This window comes from Leishmania braziliensis, chromosome 30, assembly GCF_000002845.2.
Source record: "Leishmania braziliensis MHOM/BR/75/M2904 complete genome, chromosome 30".
Classification (NCBI taxonomy): domain Eukaryota; phylum Euglenozoa; class Kinetoplastea; order Trypanosomatida; family Trypanosomatidae; genus Leishmania; species Leishmania braziliensis.
Window position 1 is genome coordinate 499383 of NC_009322.2, and position 12112 is coordinate 511494.

The 12112-nt window shown below is 59.4% G+C and overlaps 5 protein-coding genes across 5 annotated transcripts; all 5 read left to right on the plus strand.

Moving 5' to 3' along the window:
• Window position 1: 1 nt before the first annotated feature.
• On the plus strand, window positions 2–130 carry LBRM_30_1491 (putative N-acyl-L-amino acid amidohydrolase; the record flags this gene model as incomplete). Its single annotated transcript, XM_003723157.1, has 1 exon — window positions 2–130. A coding segment is annotated over one exon (129 nt), but the record flags the coding sequence as incomplete, so codon positions are not given.
• Window positions 131–976: 846 nt separating this feature from the next.
• LBRM_30_1500 (hypothetical protein, unknown function) lies at window positions 977–1474 on the plus strand (the record flags this gene model as incomplete). Its single annotated transcript, XM_001566730.1, has 1 exon — window positions 977–1474. One exon carries the CDS (start codon window positions 977–979, stop codon window positions 1472–1474), a length of 498 nt encoding a protein of 165 aa, XP_001566780.1.
• Window positions 1475–3062: 1588 nt separating this feature from the next.
• Window positions 3063–4721, plus strand: LBRM_30_1510 (conserved hypothetical protein; the record flags this gene model as incomplete). The annotated part of the gene is made up of 1 exon (XM_001566731.1): window positions 3063–4721. The coding sequence occupies one exon, from the start codon at window positions 3063–3065 to the stop codon at window positions 4719–4721; it is 1659 nt and encodes a 552-aa protein (XP_001566781.1).
• Window positions 4722–7391: 2670 nt separating this feature from the next.
• LBRM_30_1520 (putative ama1 protein) lies at window positions 7392–8006 on the plus strand (the record flags this gene model as incomplete). The annotated part of the gene is made up of 1 exon (XM_001566732.1): window positions 7392–8006. The coding sequence occupies one exon, from the start codon at window positions 7392–7394 to the stop codon at window positions 8004–8006; it is 615 nt and encodes a 204-aa protein (XP_001566782.1).
• A 2967-nt stretch (window positions 8007–10973) lies between these two features.
• LBRM_30_1530 (putative ama1 protein) lies at window positions 10974–11588 on the plus strand (the record flags this gene model as incomplete). Its single annotated transcript, XM_001566733.1, has 1 exon — window positions 10974–11588. One exon carries the CDS (start codon window positions 10974–10976, stop codon window positions 11586–11588), a length of 615 nt encoding a protein of 204 aa, XP_001566783.1.
• Between the last annotated feature and the right edge of the window lie 524 nt (window positions 11589–12112).

Consider the following 12112-nt stretch of genomic DNA (forward strand, 5'->3'; position numbering starts at 1 on the left):
AGGCACGGGTAACAAGTTACAGGGCATCTGCGAGACGTTTCACTCGGCGAAGTTCCGTGTCGATGAGACTGCGATTCCGATTGGTCTCAGCTTCCATGTGGGCTACGTGTACGACAACCTAAGGGAGTAAAGGGGGATCACACGCACTCTTGCACTGAACCCCCCCTCTCCTCTTTCCTCTTGCAGTTACATGGCTCAGTAATTCACGAGACACCAGTCAAACAGGCCAAGCTGGAAGAGTCGTGAGACGCCAGTTCGCATGTGACGTATTATTATTATTTGTTTTGTTGTCGTTTGTGTGCGCGTACTTGTTGCTCTCTCAAGAGGCCATCTCTGCGCTTTTCGCCTGTTCCCACCCCCTTTATTTCATGCATGGGTGAGCTCGTGGCACTGCAATCAACGACATTGCGGATCGCTGCGGCGTCTCTCTTTTCCTCCTCTCCCTCTATCGGAACGTTCGGCTGTGTGAACTCGTCGTGAGGGGGGGGTGGCAAGAAGATGCCATATAAGCCGCGCTGTACTCATGAGTGAGAAGGCCCATGTGCCTAATGTGTCTTGGTCTTCAGTCTTGTGTCATTTCACTTGCGTTCCATCCGCTTCATTGTCCACGCTCTCTTACTTTCACTCGTCTCTGTGATGGCTACACACGCACTGCGTAACCACATATTCCCCCCTCCCCCTAGCGAAAACTCCCTCACGCCAAGAATACATAAGCAAGCAAACCGTTATGCACCTCTAGTTTGACTCCCACGTACTTGTGTGTGTTCCTCTCTCCCTCTCTCTCTCTCTGCCTGTCTCCTTTGCTCTTCTCCGACATTGCACGTCCATCTCGTGTGCTTTCTTTGCCTCTCCGTCACCGTTACAGGCGACACCGCATCGCTTCTTGTACTTACGCGTCGTCTTGTGTGGCTCAGCTTTCTGCCTTCGCTAACTCTTCTTTCGCAGTCTCTCACTAGAGGCCTTTTGCTCGAGAACCATGCCCAAGTTTTCAAACTCCGGGTACTCCCTGGTTGGCCAGCAGTGGCAGCGAGATGCGGCCGACGTAGCGGTGACAGAGACGACCCAGGTCGTAGGCAGCGTCACCCGCCCGTGGCACTACAGCTTGTGTGTGACCTGCACCGAGATGAATTCGTGCCTCGAGTGCTACTTCTGTACGGTCTGCCAGCTGAGCCGCCAGTTCAACATGTTCTATAACAACACGCCGGAGCTACACCTTCCTGTCTGCGTCGCAGTGACAGCGCTGAACGTAGGCGGTGTCCCCTCTGTCTTTGTGCTCGAGTATATCATACGTGCAGACATTCGTCGTCGCTACGGCATTGAGGGCAACTGCGTGAAAGATTGCTGCGTGTCGTGGCTGTGCGGGCCGTGCGCGGTGCAGCAGCAGTTCCTGGAGATGACGTCTCTCGGCCTGTGTCCCGGCATGAGCATGTGCGGCCTCACCCCTGTAGTGCCAGAGTCGCCAATGATGCTCTAGACCTTTAAGAGGCTGTTGCACTACTGTCACCACTTCCTTCGTTTTTCTTTCGCTGAGTTGTTCTAGCGCGCGCTCTCTCGCTCTTTATCGCTTCTTCCTTGCTGTTCACCTTACTGCGAAGGTGACCTTCTCTTCTCATTACCTCCTCGTACTTCTTCGCGTCACTCCCTTGTTCCCCCCACTCTCCGTTTCAGCTAGTCGACTCGTTTCTCCTCTTCCCTCGTTCTGCAAGTTGTGTGTGTGTGTGTGTGTGTGTGTGTGTGTGTGTGTGTGTGTTATGTACTGCTGATCAGTGACTCGTTCCTTTCTCCCTTACTGAGTAGTGTTGTCCCCCCCCCCCCTCCCCCTCCCCCTTGCCTGCCCACCCACTTTGGCTTGCTTACTGCGTTGCTTGCTCTCTTGTTTTCACACACAATCCACACAAACACCCACGCACACTTATTAAATACACCACTGCCGTTCACGCTAAGGAAAAAAAAAAGGAAAACGTCCATCTTGGGATACGCACTGCCCTCTCTCTCTCTCTCGCGAAAATATGCGCACGTGCACGTGTGTGGAGGCGTTTGGTGATGTCTGAGTTTTTTTTTTGGCGTGCCTGTTGTCTCTGCCTTCCGCCTTGTCCTCTCGTACTTGTTTCGCTCTTGTTCTCTGGCAATGAAAAGGGAAACACAGCCTTACACCTCGATTACCTCCCTCATCCTGCCTCCTTTCTCGCTCTTCTCACCTTCTTCGAGAGTGGACTCAGACAAAGCAAATCCAACCAGTGGAGAAGCGCACGCACCCTGCATAGCGGGCGAGAGAGGTGCAAGTGAGTGATGAGGCAACAGCGCAGCAGGACATCGATAGCTGCTTATTCTTCTCAAATTTTGCTGGAGCGATGACGGCGTGAAGCTCACAAAAACGCCTCCATGAACATGTATTCACTCACAGGAGCGCTGGGACGATGCTGTGCGCGTTAGGGGGCGCGTGTGCTGTAAAGGAGGTATGCTGGCACTACTACGCGGGTGGACCCAGTAGCCCACTGAGAAGAATGGACCGTCGACAGGCACGGCCTTCTTTCCCCGGCTCCCTCTTGTACACCGACGAAGCAGCTCTCACCTGGCGCGTTTGGACGAGCTGTGGCGCTGCTGCCCTCACTACGGTTCATTCTCTGTGTCCCCCTACTCTCATTGGGTGAGAGTCTCTCACACGCACAGTCGCACGTGCCACCCCACCCCACCCCACCGCCTTTTCTGTCATACGACTGAGAATCCTCTCTTCAATGCGTTTTTCTCTCTCTCCTGCTCGCTCCTCTTTCTGCCTCTACAGACGCTTTCTTCGTATAGGCACGGAAAGGCAGCTGAAGGGGGCCCGCCGTGTCCTTTTGAGGGTTTCACTCTTCTTGCTCTACACTTGCACCGTGCAAAAGACAGATCTGCGGTACTGACGCACTGTGCAGGGGTAGCTGCACACACACCCATATATATATATCTACATTTATTTACTGCAGCTTGTGCGCCTCTGCCTCGCACATTGCCGTCACACCATTACTCCACCCGAAAAGACGCTAGCGGAACCCATTTTCGGGTACCACAAGGCCATTCTTAACATGTATTCGCAGGGTGGCAGTGCCGCCTCTGGTGCCCCTGGCGGCCACAGGAGCAATACAGGTACCACAGACCCCGGTGCCCCCACTCGCATCCGCTCTATTGGGCGCCCCTCCGGCGCTGTGCGTGACAGTGTGGCTGGGGGGCCGCGCAGCAGCGTTGGCAGGCTCAGAACATCTTCTCCGTCAACCACTGCTGCTGTTGGTCGCGATAGAAGACCTCTTGGACGAGGGCCCGTCCCCACTCAGTTCACACCTCTCAGTACGCAATGTTGCTCGTCAGAAGCGGTGCCTCGTGCCACTGCAGGACACTCTACTGCGCACGACACTATTCAGGCGGAGATGGACGCGCTAGCCGACGAGTTTTACGGCTCAGCGCCTTCTCAGGCGCCTAGGGACGGTGCCACCGTCCCAAGGGCACCGGCGTTCGCCACCTCCGCCGACAGTCCCTACTACAGAGCCAATGCTGAAATTGGCCTCACAGCTGACACACTGCATTCAACCACGTCTTGGTACGAAGGACCGGCTGATTCGACCGGGCGCATCTTTGATGCAAGTGACAGCAACCTGCTTTGCATGGATGTATTGGTGCCTCCAGCGGCGGCACCTGGTGCTGTGGTACGCGCTCCCGCTTCCCGTGCGTTCGGAGCGGCGCCGCCTTCTGCCTCCTCGCCGCTGTGCGTCGTCGGGTCGGCGGATCACGGGCTGAGGGTGTTTGATCTGTGCACGATGCGTGAGCTGAAAATGCTGTACACGAAGACATGCGGGCACACGGAGTGGGTGACAGCGTGCCGCTTCCTCTCGGACCGCCGGGTGATCTCTGGTGGCATGGACAGCAAGTTGTGCTTGTGGAGTGACGTCATCCGCGGTGGGCCGGCAAGGTGCGTGGACCTGCTAGGGCACACGAGCAGCATTAGTCAAATCGAGGTGAACGAGCGCCACGGCCGGTCTATTGTGATGAGCGCGAGCTACGATAGGACGATACGCATTTGGGAGCTCAATGGGGCGGTAGGTGGGCGGCAGGTGGGCTGCCTCTCCGGCCACAAAGGCCCAGTGACGCAGTTCAGCTGGTTAGACACGGAGGTGCTCTCAGGAGATCGGCAGGGCACTGTAAAAGTGTGGGATGTGGAGACGGCGCAATGCCACCTGACTGCCTCATCAAAGCGCGGCCAAATCGGTTCCTTGGGTCACCTCATGCACCCCGACGTAGGACACCTCGTCCTTTTCGGCGACCAAGGCGGCGTGCTCACCGTCGTGGATGCGCGCGGGCCGTCCTCAGCAAAGCCGCTCTTTCAGGACGTTCTACATAGAGGTGGGATGCTTACGTTTATTCGAACCCCCTCTCTGACGGCGGTGTCGGCCCCACTCATTGTAACATGCGGTGCCGACCAGCGCATCGTCGTGCGAGACGCCCGTCGCAACTTTTCGGAGGTGTGCGTCATCACCGACCACAACGACTTTGTTTACTCGATGGAAGTGATCGGCAACCTGCTTCTCTCCGGCGCCGGCAACGGCCGATTGCTCGTGCATCACGTGGAGACGGGAGAGCTGCTATACGAGCTGAGGGCGAACACAGCAGCGGTCCGCGAAATGTTTGCGTCGCCGTCGATGCTCGTTACGGCCGGGGATGACGGCAAAGCAAAGGTGTTTGATTTTATGTAAAGTGATGGAGCCGTGCTTCCACGCTCCAAGGTGAGGTGTCTGCGGAGATGCAGATACTCGTGCGAGGGAGACTTGACGCTACAAGGTGTTCCTGTGTGTGAGCTGACGGAGCTGCCAAGCACGCGTTGAAGGCCTGCCTGAATAACATGTAGAGAGCCACCCAGCGAAGAGGAAAGGGAAACGCTGCACGAGGAAAAATAAAGCAACAAAGAATGGAAAAGCGCTTCGCCCACGACTTGTGCCGATATGGTCCGCTGCGTATGCGTTTGTGAGAGCGTAACAGCCTCTCCCTACTATGGTTTATCGCTCGTCTACAGCCTGTTCAAGCACTGTGAAGCAGGGGAAAAGGCAAGGAAAGGCCTAGCACTGCCCTGACGTGATCATAGAACAGTTGGATGGATGGACACGAGCATCTGCGTGCGCAGACAGATACTGCTTGCCACCTCGTGACACACCAATGCTCAAGCAGTGACTACCGGATGCCCGCTCGACAGCTCTCTCGCTTTTTTCTCAACCTCTCTCTGGCTCTCTTGTTCCTTTGACCTGGTTCCACCGCGGCGTACACGGTGTCGTGTGGCCTAACCACCAATAACGAGGCATTACCAAAAGCAGCTCTCTCCACTCTTCTTGCGTTGTCCTCTTCGTGGACCCGTGTGCAGGGCTCAGCTCCTCATTTTTCACACTGCACCACACCAGCGCGGTCAAGGTTGTGTTGAGCAAGTGCACTCGCTTGGAAGAACAACGGCATGGGGTGAGCAAGAGGGAGGGAGCGAGCGAGAGGGGAAGGAAAGCCATTCCTTTTTTGAGCGAGGTTATTCATGACATGGACCATTGGTGCGAGGGCGTGCACTTGCGGGAAGTCGGAAACGCCACCCGGTGTTGCTGCACTTGCACTGCATAGGATAGCCCGTCCAGCTAAACGAGTGAGTACAATCGTTACTGCCGGAGCAATGGACTTCATCAACTATGCGTGCAGGGCAGCTGGGATATACGCCTGATCGCTTCGCTGGCACTCACAAAAAAAGCGAGTGCGCCAACCAGTGGTGAAGTATCCACCTGTGGGAGTAGTCCCTCGTGCGATCTCGAGACTCTCCGCAGTTTAGCGGCGGAGGCCACAGGCGGTGGGGAAGAACACATATAGAGCTGTGACAGGAACGAGACATCCTGATTGCCCTCTGCCATTTCCTCTTCCCTTCTTCCTTTGCCTTCACACACATACCCTCAACCACACAATGTGCTCTTTCCCTACTAGAGGATCACGATACCAGGGGTCTACCTTTTCCTTGTCACCGCCATTTAAAATGTCTACTCAAACGTGTAGACACGTTCCATGGCGCCAAAAAGCGAGCGAAGTGCGGCAGCTCCGTAGGTGCGAAGCTGCCGCACTTTGAGCATCCTCGAGGCGGCATACTGCTTCTCGGCTGGTTTATCCTTTGCTTGTGTGCTCGTGCTCTGTATATTTATCTCTGTGTACCGGGCTGAGTGTGCGCGCGTATGCCTCAGCCTCCTTACAATGCAGAAACTCTGGAGGTGACACGCAGACCCACAGACCCATTCCCATAACTGAGAACACAATCCCACAAGAAGGAAGGACAAAGCTCAGCCCCGAGCGGTGCCACCACTCGTAAGTCCCCCACTACATCTTCACCTAAAAGTGCATGCTATCTGCAAAGCCACTCATATACAACCACAAATTTCCTAGCACGTGTACCACATAAAGCCGCGCTCAACTAGGTTGGCTCAGCTGCGACCCACAATTCACTCTGCCTTCAGCACAACTGAACTAGATACCTCGTGTACAGCTCCATCACACGACCTGCCCTGTTTTTCCCTCCTCTCCTTTACAGGAGCCCCCGCTACATCTTTTCACTCTCCCCCCTCCTGGCTTCACCTTTTGGGTCACACGCACCGCTCAACCTCACCGGCTGAATTCCTCCTCAGCAATAACAAACACACAAAAAGCGACGTATTACACTTCAAAGGCTTCCCCTTCACAGATCTCCGCTATGAACTCTACATACTTCCAAGAGGCTGTAATGCCGACGGGCGTGGGAGGTGCATCGCCCTCATGCACCGGCACGTGCGACCACATGCCTGTGGGCGATAGCTGAGCTGTGCGTGCGGTGTGCCGTGCAGAGGATTGCTATGTGCTCTGCTATTGCGGCTTGTTTTGTGCGCGCCCTGGGCGTACTGCTCAGGAGCGCGAGTGCCAGCGGAGGGGTGTACAGGCCCGCCGCTTGGCTCTCAAGCTGGCTGGCCGCCGCCTCGCATCTCACGCACTCTCCGTTGCCTCCATACATCCTTAATGTCGCTCGCTTTCCCTCCGCTTCTCTCCCTCTCCGCACACCGCTCTACGCAGCTGCCGCGCATCGATCCTCTTTGCCCCCTTCCTCGCCCAAGGAGCGAAAGTGGTTCTCTCTCTCTGCGTGCGCCTCTATTTTCGTCCTTGCTTTCTTCTGCTTGCCGCCCTCTCACCCAATCAGCTCCTCTCTTGTTTTCCCGCGTGGGTGGCTCTGCTTGCTCGTGGCGACTCCCGGCGCAGCACCACACTCGCGTGCACTTGCATACAGCCGTTGTCGTGCACCGACGCACGCACGCACTCGCTGCGGCCGTGGCATCCCCTCCTCCTCTGGTTCTTGCGCGCACCGCCTCCTGCCACGCCAGACAGCCATGCATACGCAACCCCAGGCTCTGGGCGCCCCCAACGCGGCTTCGCAGGGCAAGGGTGTGCCCGGCAACGGTGCTGACGTGTACAAAACTTCTGCGCCTCCTGGTGCGCAGTGGCCTTCAAATGACCAGCCAATACCATACAATCAGAGGTTCAATATGCTTCCACATGTTAAAGATTCCTCCCAATTTCACCAGCTTGACGGCACTATAGCCGTAAACCGCGGGCCCTGGCACTTCTCGCTCTGTGTGTGCTGCCAGGGGATAGATTCGTGCTGCGAGGCATGGTGCTGCATGCCTTGCCAGCTGAGCCGGCAGTGCAATATGCTGACGAACAACCGCAAGGAGATCCACTGGCCATACTGCTTGCTGATGACCTTCTGCGACTACACCTGGCTTGTCTTTAATGCGTCGTGCATCTTTGCCAGCGAGACACGCCGGATGGCACGCGAGCGGTACAGTATTTCAGGCTCTTCCTGCGAGGACTGCTGCATTGGTTACTTTTGCCGCCCCTGCTCTACGCAGCAGGTGCTGCTGGAGATGACTCTGATGAACGAATTCCCAGGCGCCACGTGCTACGAGGCTACTTCTCATCCCGCGGGCAGGCGGATGGTGTAGCAGTGCGTCTCTGCAGCTCCCAGCGGCGAGGGCGAGGGGTCGCTCGGAGCGGTAGTGAGTCGCCTTGGGGTGGGGGTGGCTCACTGCCGCGCGGGCGCGCCTTGGACGCCCTTTCAATGGGCAAGGCGCAATGCGAAGATGGGCGGGGGGCAGCGGTGAGTGGGGGGTGGTGGCGAGGGGGCAAAGGCAGTGGAGGGCCGGCGGCGCAGCGCTCTCCTCGCCGTTGCTCCTCCGCTCCCCATCCTTTCTCTTGCCCCCCTTGCTGCTCGTGCCGGCGAGTGTATGGCGTGGTGCCCGCACTTGTTCTTCTCTCCGCTCCCCTGTGCCCCATTCGTGCTCCCCACCGATTTTTGTGTGTGCGTGCGTTCTTCCTCGGGCTGCCCCCCCTCCCCTGCGTCTTCCACCCGCCTCGCCGTCCCCTCGCCCTGACGCGCTTACCACGTTGGAGGAGGGTCCCTTCCGTTTGCTTGCCTTATTGTTTTTGTTTTACCATCTTCCGCCGTTGCCCCTCTCTTTCCGTGACACCCACCCGCCGTCTGCACCAACGTGCTTATCTCCCCGTGACTGCCGAGTGCGCGTGTGGGCCCGTCCCTCTTTTCCACTGAGACGGCAGGCGCTGTCTTTTCTTATTGGGGCCCACCTCTCTCCGTGCGCCTCTATTTGCGCACCACGGGAGGCGGCACCCCCTTTCTTGTCCTCTTTTTCCTTGTGTGCTTTATGGCCCCGCTGCTGCCGGCCACCTCAGCGCGGTGTCAGAGCTCAGCACCCGCCCTGTGGGGAGGCCGCGAGCCTGCAGTCCCCCCTCGGGCACGGCTGCGGGCTCGTGGTGTGCGGAGGTGACTTGTGGTTGTGATGACGTTTGCCCCGGCGCACCCCGAATCGTGTGGACGGCTCAGCAAGCATGCGCACCCGCGCACCGCCTCTCTGCTTGTGCTGCGCTGCGGTGAGGTCGAGCGTAAGCCTGTGCCTCGCCTGCGCTGCGTGCAGTGGGATTAGAATGGGCTGGACGGCGCCCAAGGGTGCTGACCGGCCCGGCTCCTTGACGGGTCTTCGATGCCGGTGTGCATTCTGCAAGGGGCGCACATCTCTCACCCCACAGGCCTGTAGGGCATTTTGGCCTCCCCTGTTTTCAGCATTCGGGTGCGGCACGCGAAGGGAAGCGTGGCGGTGGCGTCCCCATGCTCATACAGCAGGACATGCGTGCAGGTGCAGGGCCTTCGTGCTCTCGAGGACGGGGCTGGGGCCGTGACGGCCTGGCTTTGCCGCGGCGGCCCTACTGGACGGACACACCTCCCGTCCGGCTACGTGCGGGAGAGCGACCTGGTGGCTCGGGAGGCTCTCGATCCGATACTAAGCGGCGTCGCACGCAGTCCTCACGTTGCTGGAATGGACGCCGACTCGCGCCACCTGACCGGGCTGGGGCCATTCGGCGCGGTGAGGTCAGTGGGCAACGACTTGGCGTGTGCGAGCGAGAAAAGACGCCCGGGCATGGCACAGCGCAGACGGGCCCGTGGAGACGTCACCGCACGTCACCCTGGCGCTCGACTGCTTCATCGGCGACTGGGGTCCCGTCACCACGGCGCCGCCAGTGATGACTGGCGCCCAGCTGCGCTGCGGCCTGATTGCCAAGTCGACCCGCAGAGCCCGCGCCGACCACCGCGACAACCCGAAAGCGCATCAAAGGGGAGGCGGATCGCCCATGCAGTGACACCCACCACAGCACATACACAGCTGCCAGGTATCCCTCATGGATTGGGTGAGATTCCTGGCCAATAGCAACGGTCGCCAGGAAGGCTGTCCCGTGTGGTAGAGCCGCTTATAGGCCTCCCTGTACGCCAACGCTGGCGCCACTAGCCCGTCGCGTGCGCCTCTCGTTTGGGCTTGCCTATGGTCACTGTGGATTGGAACACGACGACGGGGCTGACAGGCTTGCCGAGGCGGCAGTGCCAGAGGGCCCGGCACCGACTGCCCACATCCCAGACCTGGTCGCCTGTCTCAGACGCCAGGCCGACGTCCCCCGCCACCGCGATGCACGGTGCGACGCGCGGCGACAGGCGCTACGTGGCGACCGGAGATGACGCTCGCCCAGCTGCGCACCGGCAGCTGTCCGCACTTTGGACTCCCGCCGCGGCGGGTGACGAAGAGGCGAGGAGGGGCGCGCCGGGTCGGTTGGACGCATGGCCCGAGGCGACGGCAGGAGGGCTCGTGCTAGACGACCAGGATTTAGCCGTGGCGCCGCGGAGGTGTGGGTGCGCTGTGCGGCTGTATGCGTATCCGTGTGGGCTCGTGCCGTTAGAGGAAAACACGTCCAAGGATAGTTTGAGGTGGCTGTAATGCCGACGGGCGTGGGAGGTGCATCGCCCTCATGCACCGGCACGTGCGACCACATGCCTGTGGGCGATAGCTGAGCTGTGCGTGCGGTGTGCCGTGCAGAGGATTGCTATGTGCTCTGCTATTGCGGCTTGTTTTGTGCGCGCCCTGGGCGTACTGCTCAGGAGCGCGAGTGCCAGCGGAGGGGTGTACAGGCCCGCCGCTTGGCTCTCAAGCTGGCTGGCCGCCGCCTCGCATCTCACGCACTCTCCGTTGCCTCCATACATCCTTAATGTCGCTCGCTTTCCCTCCGCTTCTCTCCCTCTCCGCACACCGCTCTACGCAGCTGCCGCGCATCGATCCTCTTTGCCCCCTTCCTCGCCCAAGGAGCGAAAGTGGTTCTCTCTCTCTGCGTGCGCCTCTATTTTCGTCCTTGCTTTCTTCTGCTTACCGCCCTCTCACCCAATCAGCTCCTCTTTTGTTTTCCCGCGTGGGTGGCTCTGCTTGCTCGTGGCGACTCCCGGCGCAGCACCACACTCGCGTGCACTTGCATACAGCCGTTGTCGTGCACCGACGCACGCACGCACTCGCTGCGGCCGTGGCATCCCCTCCTCCTCTGGTTCTTGCGCGCACCGCCTCCTGCCACGCCAGACAGCCATGCATACGCAACCCCAGGCTCTGGGCGCCCCCAACGCGGCTTCGCAGGGCAAGGGTGTGCCCGGCAACGGTGCTGGCGGGTACAAAACTTCTGCGCCTCCTGGTGCGCAGTGGCCTTCTAACGTGCAGAAAGGTCAGTACGCGTCGGCGTACGGGAAGGATGGGAACATCTTGAACTACCCACCGGGCGGGCCGACTGGCCCCAACGCGGTCGCAAACCGCGGTTGGTGGCACTTCTCGCTGTGTGTGTGCTGTAAAGATTGCGACTCATGCTGCGAGTCATGGTGCTGTGCACCTTGCCAGCTGAGCCGGCAGTGCAATATGCTGACGAACAACCGCAAGGAGATCCACTGGCCATACTGCTTGCTGATGACCTTCTGTGACTGCACCATCATTATCTTTAATGTGTCGTGCATCTTTGCCAGCGAGACACGCCGGATGGCACGCGAGCGGTACGGTATTTCAGGCTCTACCCTTGAGGACTGCTGCTATGGCTTCTGGTGCACCCCCTGCTCTACGCAGCAGGTGCTGCTGGAGATGACTCTGATGAACGAATTCCCAGGCGCCACGTGCTACGAGGCTACTTCTCATCCCGCGGGCAGGCGGATGGTGTAGCAGTGCGTCTCTGCAGCTCCCAGCGGCGAGGGCGAGGGGTCGCTCGGAGCGGTAGTGAGTCGCCTTGGGGTGGGGGTGGCTCACTGCCGCGCGGGCGCGCCTTGGACGCCCTTTCAATGGGCAAGGCGCAATGCGAAGATGGGCGGGGGGCAGCGGTGAGTGGGGGGTGGTGGCGAGGGGGCAAAGGCAGTGGAGGGCCGGCGGCGCAGCGCTCTCCTCGCCGTTGCTCCTCCGCTCCCCATCCTTTCTCTTGCCCCCCTTGCTGCTCGTGCCGGCGAGTGTATGGCGTGGTGCCCGCACTTGTTCTTCTCTCCGCTCCCCTGTGCCCCATTCGTGCTCCCCACCGATTTTTGTGTGTGCGTGCGTTCTTCCTCGGGCTGCCCCCCCTCCCCTGCGTCTTCCACCCGCCTCGCCGTCCCCTCGCCCTGACGCGCTTACCACGTTGGAGGAGGGTCCCTTCCGTTTGCTTGCCTTATTGTTTTTGTTTTACCATCTTCCGCCGTGCCCTCTCTACCGTCCGTCGG